We start from the raw sequence: 16,995 nt of genomic DNA, 5'->3' as shown, positions 1-16,995 counted from the left end.
CATTTCTAGGGAAAAATCCACACCCTCTGGTACAACCTGGAGGTTTAATACATCTCTGTTAAAGGACCAGGAATTTCTTGAATTCTTTAAAAAAGAGTGGGCAACCTTCTTAGACTTCAACAATACTCCAGACATCCCACCGTGCGTTCTTTGGGAAGCAGCAAAGGCAGTCATGAGAGGGAAAATCATTTCTTATTTAACGCACAAAAAACGCAAAGAGAAAGCAGATTTATTAGAATTAGAAAATAAAATCAAAACCCTGGAGACTGCTTATGCTGCTTCAGCACAGGAACGCATTCTGGGAGATCTGAAAAATTTAAAGCTGCAGTTAAATGACATCATTAATAAACGAACACAATTTCAAATATAAAGGCTACGACTTGAAAGATTTGAAAACTCTAATAAATCTGGCAAATTTCTGTCTAATCAGCTTAAAATTAATAGAGAAAAATCATCAATCACCTCTATTACGGACCAAACAGGAAATGTCACTCATGACCCGGTCAAGATTAATAACGCATTTGAAAACTTTTATAAAAACCTGTACACACCGCAGATCAATCCGTCAGAGCAAAGTATTGACTCATTTCTTAATAATGTAAACCTACCCAGGCTAAATGAGGATCAAATCACAAACTTAGATTCTCCGCTCTCGCTGTCTGAACTTCATGAAGCTCTGTTACTTATGCCTAATGGTAAAGCACCAGGGCCTGACGGCTTTCCTGCTGAGTTTTATAAAGAATTCTGGGAACAACTGGCACCAACATTTTATAAAACGGTCACATCTATTAATGAGAACCAATCAATGCCACCTAACATGAACTCAGCCAACATAATTCTTTTTCTAAAACCAGACAAAGATCCCACTAGTCCTTCAAGCTATCGCCCTATTTCTTTAATCAATGCAGATGTAAAAATTATCTGCAAAGCACTAGCACAGAGAATAGAAAATTCACTCCTCACATAATTCACTTCGACCAAACTGGATTCATCAAAGGCAGACACTCGGATGATAATGTCCGTAGACTAGTTAATATAATAGACTTTGCCACCATTAAAAACCAGGAAATGACGGTACTATCGCTGGATGCTGAAAAAGCCTTTGACAGAGTAAATTGGAAGTTCGTTATTGCCGCCCTCCATAAGTTTGGTTTTGGAGAAGCATTCATCAATTGGATCAAAATATCACAACCCCAATGCATCAGTTAGAACTAATAAACAGACTTCAAACAGGTTTTTTCTTGGAAGAGGAACCAGACAGGGCTGCCCACTCTCTCCTTCTCTTTTTGCTATATTCATTGAGCCTTTAGCTGCAGCAATAAGACAGAATGAGAGCATTATAGGAATAAAAACCAAACACAGCCATCATAAAATTAGTCTTTATGCAGATGACATATTACTGTTTTTAAGTAATTTACATTCTGTAAATGAAACAGCAACAATCATTAATGAATTCTCCTCTATATCAGACTATTCCATTAATTGGAATAAGTCTGTTTTATTACCACTCAACAGGAATATGGAACAAAGACTCACAATTCCAGTTAAAACAGGAAATATCAAATATCTGGGTATCCACTTTTCCCCCAAACTATCAGAACTGGTGCAGCTAAACCACACCCAATTACTGAAAAGCATACAGGACGATCTAACACGCTTATCTCTTCTCAATGATTCCCACACAACCGGCAATAAAATGGTTCAAAACATTAGACTCATCCATATCAAGCTTTTTATGGAACAATAAACCTGCAAGAATTAGTCTAAAAACTTTAAAATCTGCAAAAAGCTGTGGAGGATTAGAATTACCTAACTTCCACAAATACTTTCTTGCAAATAGATTACAATACATCTTAAAATGGTTAAAAAAATCCAGAAACCAACTCATGGTTAGACTTGGAACAGGCGCTATGTGGAAAGATCAACCTGTCACAGCTACCATTTATTAGCCAAACAGTTAAAAAACAGGATTGTTTCAAAAGCATTAATATAAATGCCACTTTAACAGCCTGGTGGGAATTTCTCAAAATATCAAAATCATCAATTCAACCATGAAAAATGACACCCATCTGGAACAACCCGGACATCCTTATTAACAAAAAGATGATTCACTTCCCAGCTTGGCAAGCAGGGGGCGTGGTGGGGGGGTGGGGTGGTGGTCTGGCTTGGCTTGGGGGGGTGGTCCCTTTGCCTGCGCTGGGGGGGGTTGGCGGGGGGCCCTGCTCGGGGGGGGGGGGGGGGGGGGGGGGGCAGCGGCGCCGGATGGGCTGCCCATCTGCACCTGGGGCTGGGATCGGCCCTTCCCTGGCTCTGGGACGGGACGGGACAACCCTCTCGGGGCCCCCGGTCGCTCTGGGTGTCATCCGCTTCGGCTGCGGGGTCTAGGGTGGGGTGGGGTGGGGGGCTTGTGGGCCCTGTCCTGTGGGGGGGCGTTCTGGGGGGGAGGGGGGTGCCCATTATTGGTATGGGTCAGGGGGGCTAACGGGTCGGGGTCTCCGCTGAGGCAATCAGTGGTTGCCTCGGCCGGTTGGCCTCCTCGGTCCCGTCAAGGCCTGACCAGAGCTCCTCTGGGGCCGGCGTCTGGGGGTGGGGGCCTGGGCTTGCTCCGGGGGGGGCGACGCTTTCTGGCTCCTCTCTCTCTGTGTGGGGTGGGTGGTGCCGGGCCTGGGGTGTCGGCGCCTCCGGGGGTGGGGCCCCTGGGCTGGGTGGCCCTGGCCCCTTTGCTGGGGGGGGGGGGGGGGCTGGGGGACAGCTGTTTGACCACCGGGGGACAGTCTACCAGCTGTCCCCAACTTACCCCCTTCCTCATATAACCTCATATTAGGGTGAGGGGGTGGGAGAGGTCTAGCCTGCGATGCACCTTGGGGGGGGGGCTACTTGGCAGTGGCCCTCCTCCTATGGTTGCCCCCCTCTTTCGGTTTTATTTGCACCTTAGACATGTAGGGTCCTTGGTAGGGGGGGTGCTTGGACATCACTGCAAGCAAGCAACAGATGTCCTCCCAGCACCCTACCCGCCAATTTTAACCGCACCTTAGACATTTAGGGCCCCTCGGTGGGGAGGGTGAGGGGACATCACTGTAAGTAATCAGGAGATGTCCCCTTAGTGCCTTACTCGCCAATTTTAACTGCACCCCCCATAGTACACACACCCCTCCCCCTTCAATATATACATTCCAACATAAACACACACACCCTCTCAAACACACATACACGCACACACATTTTGCAAGGAAGGTGGGACCTGGGTCCATCTGTCCCCTACCCCTTCCCTGGTGGGGGGTGCGGGCCCCTTGGCGATGGCGGCCGTGTCCCTTGGGTGCCGGCTCCCTGGGCCCGGCGGTGCTCTCTCCGCACGGTGGGGGGGTTCATATTACACCTGAGCCGGGGGTGTTCGTGTCCCTGGGGGGTGGGTCCTTGTCCTTGCCCCTGAGCGCTGGGCCCCGCCAAACTTCCAACATGGCCGAGCCTGGTCGGGCCATATTTATTTATTTATTTATTTATTTATTTATTTATTTATTTTTTTAACTTGTCCTGTCCAACAGCTGGGCAGTCAGATGAGAGCTGAGGGCCTCTTGGGTTGGACATATTTTACTTTAACAAGAGGGGTTATTAATCTTCAGACAAACCAAAGGTATGTCTGAATAAACCCCTTTTGTAATTGAGGCCAAACTTTATTAATTTCAAACATGTCTGAAAATCTTTGGTGTTGGACCGGACGGAAAAGGAAAGAGGGGAAGAAAAGAGAGGGACGTTAGAGAGAGGGGGGGTAGGGGGTGATAATAGGAGGGGAAGGGGGATAAGACCATGAAGCAGCATAAAGCAACAAGTTTACTGGTTGTTAATCATTATGGTAAGGTTTAAATGTAAAAAAAAAAAAAAAAAAAAAAAAAAGGGCGGAGTGTGTGTGCGGAGCCTGTCCACACACACACTCAAATGTTATAAACACACCTGTTAGTTGCAAAAATGTCCACCTGTCGACATGTACACAAAACAGATAGTGTTCACACGCATACTTATGCCTTAAAACCAACTAGTGTGAAATATTTCAGTCATTCAGTCTGTTGAGCTAACACCTGTGCTCAGGTGAGTGTTTATGTTCTTCTAAAATGGATGGTGGAACGTGAAAAGAAGGAGGGAGAGTGCCCAGCCATCCCCACCCCAAGACCCCCACCGCACCAGCAGCGGCAGCCGGAATCCCCCCAACGCCACACGGGAACCGGCAGGGAACAACCGCCGCCCGGGCGACCAAGCCCGCCACCCAGGCCGGGGCCAGCAGGGCCGCCGCAAGGCCCCCAGAGCCAGAGAGCAGGGAGGCACGGAGGAAAGAGGGCGCCGCCCCAGCCCAACCAGGAGAGCAGCCCCCCCGCCGCGCCGGGAGAACCCAACGCAGGGCCCCACCGGAGAAGGACGCCCACAGCCCCAGACGAGCACCCCACCACCACCCAGGAGTTCCGGGCATCCCCCCGCCCCAACCCCAGGTACGAGCCAGGATCCCCCAAGGGAGACCCACTCCGCACTCCAGGCAGCAATCTGCCCGGCCGACGGTTGGTCCAGGGAGGAGCGAGGCAGGGGCCCGCCGCCCCCGCCCAGGAGGGGGGAACCCCGGGGAAAAAAGAGGGCCCACAAGGGGTGTTGTAAATATGGCCTGACCAGGCTCGGCCAAAGTTGGAAATTTGGCGGGGCCCAGCACTCAGGAGCAAGGACCAGAACCCACCCCCCAGGGACACGAACACCCCCAGCTCAGATGTAATGTGAACCCCCCCACCGCGCGGAGAGAGCACCGCTGGGCCCAGGAAGCCGGCACCCCGGGGACACAGCCGCCGTTGCAAAGGGGCCCGTACCCCCCACCAGGGAAGAGGCAGGGGACAGATGGTCCTAGGTCCCACCTTCCTTGCAAAATGTGTGTGCGTGTATGTGTGTTTGAGAGAGTGTGTGTGTGCATGTGTGTGTGTTTATGTTGGGATGTATATATTGAGGGGGGAGGGGTGTGTGTACTAAGGGGGGTGCGGTTAAAATTGGCGGGTAGGGCACTAAGGGGACATCTCCTGATTACTCACAGTGACGTCCCCTCATCCTCCCCACCAAGGGGCCCTAAATGTCTAAGGTGCGGTTAAAATTGGCGGGTAGGGTGCTAGGAGGACATCCGCTGCTTGCTGGCAGTGATGTCCAAGCACCCCCCCTACCAAGAGCCCTACATGTCTAAGGTGCAAATAAAACCGAAAGAGGGGGGGCCCACTCCATACGGCAACCACAGGAGGGGGGCCACTGCCTAGTAAACCCCCCCCCCCAAGGCTCATCGCAGGCTAAGCCCCCCACCCCCTCACCCTATTATGAGGTTATATGAGGAAGGGGGTAAGTTGGGGACAGATGATAGACTGTCCCCCGGTGGTCAAACAGCCGTCCCCCCCCCCCCCCCCCCCCCCCCAGCAAGGGGGCCAGGCCCACCCAGCCCTGGGGCCCCACCCCCGGAGGCGCAGACACCCCAGGCCCAGCACCACCACCCCCACACAGAGAGAGGGGAGCCAGAAAGCGCCGCCCCCCCCCGGAGCAAGCCCAGGCCCCCACCCCCAAACGCCGGCCCTAGAAGAGCTCTGGTCAGGCCTCGACGGGACCGAGGCAGCCAACCGGCCGGGGAAACCGCCGATGGCCTCAGCGGAGACCCCGACCCGTCAACCCCCCCTGCCCCGTCGGCCATATTTATAACACCCCTTGTGGGCCACCCTTTTTTCCCCGGGGTTCCCCCCTCCTGGGCGGGGGCGGCGGGCCCCTGCCTTGCTCCTCCCTGGACCAACCGTGGGCCGGGTGGGTGGCTGCCTGGAGTGCGGAGCGGGTCTCCCTTGGGGGGTCCTGGCTCGTACCTGGGGTTGGGGCGGGGGTATGCCCGGAACTCCTGGGTGGTGGTGGGGTGCTCGTCTGGGGCTGTGGGCGTCCTTCTCCGGTGGGGCCCTGCGTTGGGCTCTTCCGGCGCGGCGGGGGGGCTGCTTTCCTGGCTGGGCTGGGGCGGCGCTCTCTTTCCCTCCTCGCCTCCCTGCTCTCTGGCTCTGGGGGCCTCGCGGCGGTCCTGCTGGCCCTGGCCTGGGTGGCGGTCTTGGTCGCCCGGGGGGCGGTTGTTCCCTGCCTGTTCCCGTGTGGCGTTGGGGGAATTCCGGCTGCCGCTGCTGCGGGGGTCTGGGTGTGGGGGTGGCTGGGCGCTCCTCCTCCTTCTTTTCACGTTCCACCATCCATTTTAGAAGAACATAAACACTCACTTGAGCACAGGTGTTAGCTCACCTTTGCACTAATAGTTTGCATGATTGAATGAATAAAATATTTCACACTAGTTGGTTTAAAGGCATAGGTATGCGTTCGTGAACACTATCTGTTTTGTGTACATGTCGACAGGTGGACAGTTTTGCAGCTAGCAGGTGTGTTGATAACATTTGAGTGTGTGTGAACAGGCCCCGCCCTTTTTGTACTACATTTGAACTGTCCCGTAACGATAAACAACCAGTAAACCTGCCTGCTCTATGCTGCTTCATGGTCTTACCCCCCCCCCCCCCCCCCTCTCACTACCCCCCCCCGACATCCCTCCCTCTTCTTCCCTTCTTTCCTTTTCCGTCCGGTCCAACACCAAAGATTTTCAAACATGGTTGAAATTAATAAAGTTTGGCCTCAATTACAAAAGGGGTTTATTCAGACATACCTTTGGTTTGTCTGAAGATTAATAACCCCTCTTATTAAAGTAAAATATGTCCAACACAAGAGGCCCTCAGCTCTCATCTGTCTGCCCAGCTGTTGGACAGGACAAGTTAAAAAAAAATTAAATAAATAAATAACTTTTGGGGTTTTTACTGAAAACGGTGTCGTTTTTCTGTCTAATTGGACCAAATGAAACTCTTTTCAATGTTAAACTACCACCTGAAAAATGAATAATAGATGCAGTATTCTATTCCTTTCTGTCATAAACGGCTCACTTGGGTTTGCTCCTCATCTGCAGCTCAGTAGCGACTCAGCAGTGATGAGAGTTTGGAAGGAAATCTAAAAAAACATAAAGCTGGATGTACAGATCCTGCTGGGGGATCGAAACCCCCAAACAGAAAACTTCATTTTGTTGATTCCTCGTGTGTGCTGATGTTAACTGAAGTGTCTCCAGTGGGACAGTCCATGTGGACGTCCTGTTCTGTGTGACTGGAGATGTTTGAATTTTCAATTGAATTAAAACTTGGTTTATGTTTTAGTTTTCATGTAGGAACAAACTTCATGCTTGTCTTCTAATCTACATTGTTTTATTATTAGGTCATCTAGACCCACTAGACCAGGGGTCGGCAACCTTTTTTACTCAAAGAGCCATTTGGGACCGCCCCTAATAAAAAAGAAAGCACCCGGAGCCACAACCCGTTTTGACATCATTATATATATTATGCATGTATATATTATATCAAGGTTGCTCATTACGTCGATCTTCAAGGACATGAGTGTAGATCGCGGGCCAGAAAAGATAAAAAAAGTACTTCTTAAAAATCCACCAGCCAATCAAAATCCTCACTGAGAAGTACAGGACTTGATTGACATGTAGATTGGCCAATCGGACATTGTCTGAAGCATACGTCGCTGCGAATGCACATTGTGTTCTTTAAAGGATGATACCGCGTGTGGGAGGAGCTACTGGTTCTGGTCTGATCGCTGCTTGGAGCGATGTGTTTCTCAATGCATGGTAGACACGGAGAATGTGGAGAGATCAGGTTTATTATTTTGAAGAGTTCTACTTGGTAATCATGTTTCCATGTTTGAGTTCATAAAATCATCCCAGAGAAAGTCTCTGCTTCAACTCCTGCAGGGAAAGCTGCGTCTGAATCTGACGCCCGTGTTTGCATCTCTGACAGAGTTTGAAGCCAAAGCCCCTCCTCCGCCTCTCTACCTGCTTTTCCTCTCTACCTGTTCACCTGTTCATATCCTCTGCAGCTGAGACTACACAGAGAGCGCTAAATACGGTAGTCGGGGCGCTCCAGCGCCGCACAAGGATGAAAGAGCCGGACGCAGGTTATAGCGGGGATAGAGCGGGTTAAGAAAATGAATGGAAGAGGGCGGCCCGCTGAAGAAATATTCAATATTGTACACATTTTATTATTAGTCTGAACTATCTTTTATTTAGAAAAGTCTTTTATTTTGCTAAATCAGTCCAGTACGGAAAAAAAACCATCGACAAAAGCTGTGTTGGGCGGTTTTTGGCTGGGTCTGGCGGTTTTCAGATGACTTTTGGGCTGGAAAACTGTGTCTGTATCTGGCAACACTGGCGCGAACTCTCAGTCTGTCATCAGCGAGTTGGTCTCTGCCCCGCGGCACGTCAAGTTCCTGGCAGAAGATCGGAGAGTTTATTGAAGCCGCCCAGTGTGCCTCTCCCTGCTATCAGCTCTGCAGGTCTCGCCCGATAAATATGAGCTCATTACGAAGCTGTTTTTTACGTGGCTCGCGCTTCGAATGGAGCCATCAGCGGCTTTGAAATGCCATGAAAAATGAACAAACTGAAATAAAATTTAATTATTATAAAAGACTCATTATTTTCCAAAGTCACAGGGAGCCACAACAGATGGATGAAAGAGCCACATGTGGCTCCAGAGCCATGGGTTGCCGACCCCTGGGCTAGATAGCATAAGGGCCGATGCGCTCCTCCAATGGCTGTGTGTTGGGTGGTTACCATTGCCTGCTCTTCTCTGAAACACCAGCAGATTTTATTGCACAAACGCCTCATTCCAGATGAAATCTTACAGATTTTAATCTGCTGGCCTTTTCTGTTACTGCGGCAGTTGGTCCACCTGACGGCTAAACTACTATGAGGAATCTTGGTTGAATCTGAAGGCCTCACGAGCTGGAGCATGTGGGACTATTGCATCTTTCTCCTCTCCTGGAGAATGTGACGTCACAGCATACATATTGAGAGCTGCCAGAGATTCTTCTGGTGGTCAAGGATGTGAGAAAAAAGGATAGAGAGAATAATGCTGCTCACAGCTTTTTCTGTCACACAGCAACAGCCAAACCAAACCTACATAACCTGCAGGGGAAGAATCACTCTTACAGGCAGAAGTTGTCAGAGAAGTCTGAACTTTGGAGGCCTTGACCGATCACAGTGAAAGCACAGACGGCTCTCGGTGTGGAACCAACCCCTCTCATGGCGGAGCAGCTGAGAACACAGATGGAGGGACAAACAACAACACACTTCCTGTGGGAATACACTTGACAAAGTCAGAGTACACAGAGGCTGTCTGTGTACTACTGACAGATCCTGGGGGAACTGTCAATGCTCTGTTTAATTCAATCATTTAAAGATTTCCCTTTCAACACCTGAGAACCGCCCTCTGGTCTGCATGCAGAAACTCAACACCAAAATTCTTTGACTGTCAAGTCCATCAGCAGAGGCAGATGATGCCCCGCCTTCCATAGTGGTTTCTGATTGGTTGCTTTTTCAGAGACATGTCTAACTTGCTGTCTTTGTACAGTTCCCTGTGCAGAAACGACACTAACAGTCTTTTCTTTGCAGAAATAAACATTTTTGCTGAGCTTGTTGTTTCACCTTGAAACTTTAACAGGTGTGTGCACCCTGCTAGCACATTTACAAAAACGTCATTGACTTTTTCACAGTCAGATTTACAAACATATGAACCCAGTATATTTACCAACTACTGATGGTGTTTCATATCAGCATCTTTGTATGAACATAGCAGGTTCATATTGGATTAAGAAAGGATTCAATTGCCTCTGTGGGCTATGTCCTGCTCTAATCTATGGAGTAAAATACCGTGGTCGATAGTGTCAAAGGCTGCACTGAGGTCCAACAGGACCAGAATAGAAAGTAGTCCCTTTTCTGAGGCCAATAACAAGTCATTAGAGACTCTAACTAGTGCAGTTTCCGTACTGTGGTGAGGTCTAAACCCCGACTGAAAGTCTTCAAAGTGGCTGTTGTCCTGTAGGTGGCAGTAAAGCTGCTTAACTACAACTCTTTCTAGGATTTTAGAAATAAAGGGCAGGTTTGATATCGGTCTATAGTTGGCCAAGATGCTAGGATCCAAACTGGGCTTTTTCAGAAGAGGTTTAACAACTGCATATTTAAAAGACTGTGGCACGTAACCCGTTTCCAGAGAGGCATTTATCATTGTTAATATGGGATCATTAATTAGGGGAAAAGTTTCTTTAAAAAGTCTAGTGGGAATTGGGTCTAACAGACAAGTTGAGGATTTGGAGGACGTAATAACTGATGTTATTTCCGCTTGATCCACAGCAGTGAAGCAGTCTAATGTTACAGAGGTTTCTATGGATGCCTCCATTTCTACCGCTTCAGCCTGTTCTGGGCTGATAGTAGGAATAACTTGATTTAACTTATGTCTAATATTTGAGATTTTACTGTCGAAAAATGTAAGAAAATCATCAGAGCTGAGAGAAACAGGAACATGTGGTTCTACTGAGCTCTGACTGCGAGTTAATTTAGCTATAGTGCTAAAAAGAAATCTTGGATTGTTTCCATTCTCTGATATTAAGGTTGAATAGTACTGGCTTCTAGCTCTACGCAGAGCTTTTTTATAATTTAATAGGCTATGTTTCCAGATATCCAGAGACTGCTCTGAACCGGAGCGGCGCCATTCTCTTTCCAACTTACGGGTTTCTTATTTAAGAGAACGAGTTTCAGCGTTAAACCACGGTGCTACTGGGTTTTGTCTGACGAACTTAGGTTTCAGGGGGGCAACAACATCGAGTGTACTCCTGAGGGCTTGTAAGGCATCATTAACAAAGTGGTCATTTATACTAGGACTGATGCTATGGGAGCTGGACTCAGAGTATTTTCTCAGAATATCACTAAGTACTGGCTGAACTGTGTGTTTAAACTCAGACACAGAACGGTCAGTTAAGGTTCTTCTAAGCTGTTTCTTATTCATTGGGGCAGAAGGATGTTCCAGTGTAAGCTGGAAGGTAATCAGAAAGTGATCAGAAATGATGGGGTTAAGAGGAAGGACACTCAGCTGGTTGATCTCTATACCATGGGTTAGAAAAAGATCCAGGGTGCGCTTGTGACACGGAACGGGAGGAAGAATAATGGAAGTCCCACAGTCCTTGTTGGGATAGTTCACGGATACAAACTTCAAATTTTGCTGACCAATGTTGAACTTCTGTATCAACATCAGAAACAAGTTTTACTTGGGTGCGGTGGAGGACAATGAGAATCAATGTGTATCACGTTAAAATCTGTTTTAATGAGTCTGCATTCATCTGACCACATTACAATAAGTTGCTGTGTCTCATCGTTGCTCCGTGACTTTGTTTACATTGTGCAATGCCCGACAGTAGCCGTTTTGTTTCATTCTCAGCAGACTGAGGAAACTCAGAGCAAACTGAAACTGAATGGAAACTTTAGATCTGAACACTAAATAAATGATAGACAATTTGAAAAACATTAACTAATACACAGAACGTGATGACGTGTAATAAAAATGTCTAGAATGTATGGAAGCATTTAGATAGCATTACATCATTAGCATAGACCCGGCTGGAGGACCTGAACCAGAACACCAATGGGGGCCTTACTGTGTGGAGTATGCATGTTCTCCCCGTACATGCGTGGGTTTTCTCCGGCTTCCTCCCGCCGTCCAAACACATGCTTCATGGGTTCATTGGTTCCTCTTTTGTGTATGGGTGTGTGATCGTGGCCCTTGTCAGGGTGCATCAGCTGGTCAGACGGCTGTGACTGCAGGACATGCTCATAAACATGATTGCTACAGCTTCTCCAAAGCTGGAAACGGCATCTGCTCAGTAACAGTCAGATGGCGCCCCCTTGTGGAGAGACGTCACACTGGCATGTTCGATGGAAAGCATCAAATGTTTTGTGTTTCTTGGGTTGTGGGTCTTGTTTTCTTCACTGTTCCTCTTCAATGACAATGCTGGACACGGTATTGTCGAGAACAGGCGCATTTTAAGGTCTTCACTTCATTTAACGTCGTGAAAACTACATAACAGAGTTGTACAAAAACCGTTAGACTTGACATTTACAGTTTTACCAGAAAATATATAACAAGTTAACCACCTCGTGGCTGCCTGTCACTTGGGAGGTCTTCGATGAATTACCAGTCTGTATAGAACTTTTCACAGCTGGTTGACTCCTTTTCCAAGCTGCCTTTTTGCATGGACATTGGTTCAAAGTCGATTATGATGTGAGAATAAACTCCTCAGCCCAATATCAAATCCCGCGAGTTCTCAGGAACTCTCGCGTTATTGGCGTTATACACAACTTCATATAACATTGCAATATAACTTAGTACTAAACAGCATAAAATCAAATAAAACACAATTTACACATTTTAATAACACAATTTTCAACCAAAGGTATTTCCTCCTTTAAACCAAAAATCAACCAATCTTGTAACCTTTTCAGTGACACTTACACCCAATGTGTAGAACATTTCAGTCTTTCTAAAAACAATCCTCCTTACAGACTCTGCCGTGTTGCCATGATTTTCCCTGTGACCCCCCCGCTGCTGACCGGTTCTGTTTCAGGACGGGATGCTGACACTCTGTTCTTCATGCATTCACACACAGGGACCGTCTACATGAAGGAAACTTCTAACATGTATGTCACACTTTGACAGAAACGAGCCACAATGAGAAGCATCTGCCGCTGAGCAGGAGCCCCTCGCCCCAGGGCCCCCACACTCCTCCCCAGGTGGTCCTGCTCAAAGACATCGTCTGCTACCTTTCACTGCTGGAGAGGGGGAGGCCGGAGGACAAGCTGGAATGTGAGTGACAGCTGCAGAAACTAGTCGTCCCGTCTGGGTTGAAGTCGACTGATCTGCCTGAAGATCAGATGTGCTTAGGATTCGGAGACCTGTTTCTGGTTCCTCATTTTCAGCATCCTTGCTCTTTTCTCCAAAACACACCGACTGAGCTGCAGCTGATTGGTTACGTCCTGACATCCTCAGGCAGGTTGAAGGAGTGAAAGCACTGCACGCTTTTTTCATTTCAAGAAATGATTAGTCTGTCATTCCAAAAAAACCTTTGGAGAAAATCAGAAAAACCAAAAGCTGAATGGCCCAACTTTTTATCAGAGCTTAAACACGTTCTAGACTTCTGGCTCTGATCAGACCGTCATCTGCCTGCATTTACTGATGTCTGCAAAACAACAACCAAATCTGAGATCTAATGAGATGGTCAAATGAGGCAGAAGTGCAGAGAAATGATGAGGAATGGTTCTTCTAAACACTGAACATGTCAGCTTTTAAGCCACCATCAGAATCTTGAGAATGCAGATCTGATATGTACTTGTTTTAACAAACATACAGGGGGCGGATGCAGTTCTTCTGGAGGATGAACAGTCCTGAAACCCTCACCTTCCACCTGTGATGATGAGAGCGGTTCCGTTCATTTCTGGGTCTCTCAGCCTTTAAAACCTTTTGCAAAAAATCTGTCTTCCGTTTTCGCTGTAGACACATTTTAACTGAAACTGTAAATGCATCTGTGACGAGCAAAATGAACCCACCAAAAGAACAAGCAGAGACACTGACGGACGCCGTCATCCTGTTACGTCGCTGATATTTGACATCAGCAGAACATGCTGGTCCATCAGGCTCGGCACTAGTTTCCGTTCTCCTTGCAGTCATGTTCCGGCTCTACGACACAGACGGGAACGGACTTCTGGACAGCTCGGTGAGGAGCTCTCTCTGTTCTGACCCCGCCTCCTCCCAGCGTCCTGCATTCTGGAGGATCTCTCACTCCTGATCTGTTGCAGGAGCTGGACCGCATCATCAACCAGATGGTCCACGTGGCCGAGTACCTGGACTGGGATTCAACAGAGCTGCGGCCGGTGAGCAGATACACGTTTACACACACACTCACACACATGCATGCTCACAGTTAGACACACGCACACCTGTTACACACACACTGACTCATTCTCACACTCTCACTGTGTTTAGAGAGCCGCTTCACACAACAATTGGATTAAAATGAGATTAGCTGACAAATGACAGCAGAACATTTCTGGGAGCAGAAGCCTGTTTGTGGTTTGATGCTCCAAGTTTAAAGTAACAACCACAAACCAAAATCTCAATTTTTATTCACCAGACAAGTTGACTGGTAGATAAAAAATCTACCGACAAAAAGATTCCAATATTTTACAAAGAAAAACTATAGGTGTTATTTTAAAATGATATTATGTTAAATGCAGACAGAGAGGAAGTCACATCATCATGAAAACATCCAATAAAAACTGTTTTTGTAGCCCTTGTGCTATCCTAGGCACTTTACCGTTGGGAGTTGGGTCATCTAGACCCACTAGACAGTGCTCTGAACCTTTTTTCTTCAATGATTTGTGATCTTCACTGGTGTCCATGGATTACATGAAATCTTTCCACCTTTATCCACCTTTGTCATGGTAGGGAGAACACCTCAATGGAAGGGGGGGTCATAGGTTAGCACAAGGGGTTAAGAAACTCCTGCATTGATTTCTAATCCATCTTTGCTTCTGCTTTTGGCGTTTTCACGCCGTCTATGAAATGTTGGATTTTCAATCCCAAATGAGTCGTTTGTGTTTTCCTGCTGAAAATCGCCACAATGAGACGAGGGGTTTCAGTCCGTCACCTGTCGTCTGGACCAAAGATTCAACGGTTGGAGGTAGGGGTGCTCCGATCAGGATTTTTGGGGCCGATCACCGATCCCAACTGTGTATTTATTTGGAAGCAACATTTCCAACAAATTAACTTAGCAGCATGTGTTTGGTTATTAGGAACAACTTAGGACTTGACTAATACAACTTTCCTGGAGAATATATAAATAAAATAAGATAAGACATAACATCTGAGTCTTTAAATTTAGCTTTAGGCTACTTTTAAAACTGCAACAAAAAAGGCTATAGCCAAAATATTGTTTTAAGTCAGTCAGACATTGGTTATTGAAATATTTACGCCCTGGCAGAGTGTAACGTGAATCTAAATAGGACATGAGTCGCTGGAACCCTTCGTCTTCCACAACAGACAGAGGCTGGTGATCTAGGCAAATGAATTCCATTATTTTGTCTGATATCTCTTTATGCTTCTTACTGTCCCTGCTGTAGGGTTGCTTCTTTGAAATGTCTCTGTTACTGACAGCTGAGTGAGTGGCGCTTGAGTTGCTGAACTGTCTCGCTCTCTCTTTGCGCTAGCTAACTTTGAAAACTGCTCATATTCCTTTACGTGACTAACCTTCAAATGTCTGATGAGGTTGGTGGTGTTAAAATGTTTTGCGTGCTTTCCGCCTCGTGGGATTTGCTTGGTACACACGTTGCAGATTGCTAATGTATTATCTTTTTCGCACACCACGTAGAATTGCCAGACCGGTGAAGCCATTTTTAGCAGCAGTAAAAAAATCGTCTCGCGAGTTTTGCGTCATCTGATCGGCTTTTCTGGATCGGCCTTTATAGAGACGGCCGATCAAACATCCCAAAGCTATAATCGGCCGATTATGATCGGCGACCGATCAATCGGAGCACCCTTAGTTGGAGGTAGAGCGTTTAGCTACCAAGCCCCTGTTTTATGGAATAAACTCCCAGCTCATGGAAGAGAGGCCGACTCAGTTTCTACATTCAAAGTTAGACTGAAAACATTCCTCTGTGGACAGGATTATTGTCAGACTAGTTAGTATTCAGAGATTATTTAACTCAATGTTAATGAGTTTAAATTAAAATTAATAACAATAACTGTTTTAAAAGGCTGCTAGAAGTTGAAGCTGGGGTAACTATGGTGCTCTGGGGTTCTGTCCTCTTTTCTCTTCTACTTCTACCCTTCCTCTCCTCTATTCTTGACCATAATTCATCATTTAGTTCTCCATGCCTCTGTTTGGTGCAGTGCGATTCATGTATTGTCCCTCTTTTCCTCTCCCCTCCTGGGGAGTGGGAGTGCTTCCAGACTCCAGTTGGTTCATCCGTGCTCCAGTTCCTGACCGTTTACCTCGTCTCTGCTCCTGCTCCTACACCTGGCTGTGGTTCCTGTCTCCGGCTCGACTCGCGCCTTTGACTGTCCTCACAACCACAGCTGGATGAAGCTCGTCTGCTGGACTTTTATACATGTAGTTGTAGATTTAGATAAGTTAATTCTTCTCTAAGAGTTCTGGTAAATCGCCTGTCCGTCCTGGGGGAGGATCCCTCCTTCATGTGGGCACCCCTGAGGTTTCTTCGTTTTTTCCAGAATCCGGTTTTTTGGGAGTTTTTCCTTCGTGAAGGGGGGTCTAAGGGCAGGGATGCCAGTATAGTTTAGTCAGTTTGTTAGTTCATTTTAGTATTTTCCTATTGAACTCTTTGTATTTGTGATCCTTTTGAGTTCATGTTTTACTTTAAAGTCCATCGAGACGACTGTTGTTGTAATTTTGGGCTATACAAATAAAATTGAATTGAATTGCTGAGAAAACGGGGACGGATTCACTGAAGGGGAGCAGATGGACAGAAGAAGCCCCCCCCCCCCCCCCCCTCCTCTGATTCTGCCTCCAGTTGATTCATTTTGACAGGAAATCAGAACAAAAACTGCCTAAAAACAGGATCATTTTTGGAATCTTGTCATTGATAGTAAAGATTTTCTCACGAAGGGGGGGGGCTTTTTTCAGCTCAACACAGGCTCTGTAATGTTACAAAGACACTACTAATAAAGTGTCTGTTATTATATTTATCAAAACAGTTTTGGTTAATGTCCTATGAATTCATTCTGTAGCATTTATCTGCCACGTCTTAAAGTCCGCTCCGTGAAAATCACACGTAGACGACACACGGAACAGCAAGTTAGCATTCAGCACGGAAGTCTCACCTCCATAAACACCTCTGATCTGAAGAGGTTTTCCCGTGAGTCAAAGTGTCTGTGGGTCACCTGGCTAGCACCCAGCTGCTCTCCCTCCATCAGTGTGAATGAACAGTCACTAAGGCGCTTTGGGCCTTGGAAAAAGTAGAAAGACTTGGTACGTTGCGTTCACACCATTCTGGACCCATGCATGCAACCAGACTCCTTAGAGGACACACTG

At 47.3% G+C, this 16,995-nt stretch overlaps 1 protein-coding gene across 6 annotated transcripts in view; it reads left to right on the top strand.

The window, feature by feature from the left end:
• dgkg (diacylglycerol kinase, gamma) overlaps window positions 1-16,995 on the top strand; it is a 208,322-nt gene that overhangs the window by 65,645 nt on the left and 125,682 nt on the right. For all 6 annotated transcript variants that reach the window (XR_013652859.1, XM_078939829.1, XM_078939828.1 and 3 more), the window contains exons 6-8: window positions 12,609-12,755; window positions 13,613-13,662; window positions 13,745-13,819. Coding sequence is in view for 5 of the 6 variants with exons in the window: in XM_078939829.1 (XP_078795955.1) it covers window positions 12,609-12,755; window positions 13,613-13,662; window positions 13,745-13,819 (272 nt within the window). In the remaining variant the exon portion in view is untranslated. The remainder of the gene's footprint in view (window positions 1-12,608; window positions 12,756-13,612; window positions 13,663-13,744; window positions 13,820-16,995) is intronic.

The sequence above is a fragment of the Oryzias latipes genome, chromosome 21 (genome assembly GCF_053564925.1).
Source record: "Oryzias latipes strain Hd-rR chromosome 21, Olatipes_Hd-rR_3.1".
Lineage (NCBI taxonomy): Eukaryota > Metazoa > Chordata > Actinopteri > Beloniformes > Adrianichthyidae > Oryzias > Oryzias latipes.
The sequence above is the reverse complement of the archived record's forward strand: the minus strand, read 5'-3'. Positions and strand labels throughout refer to the sequence as shown.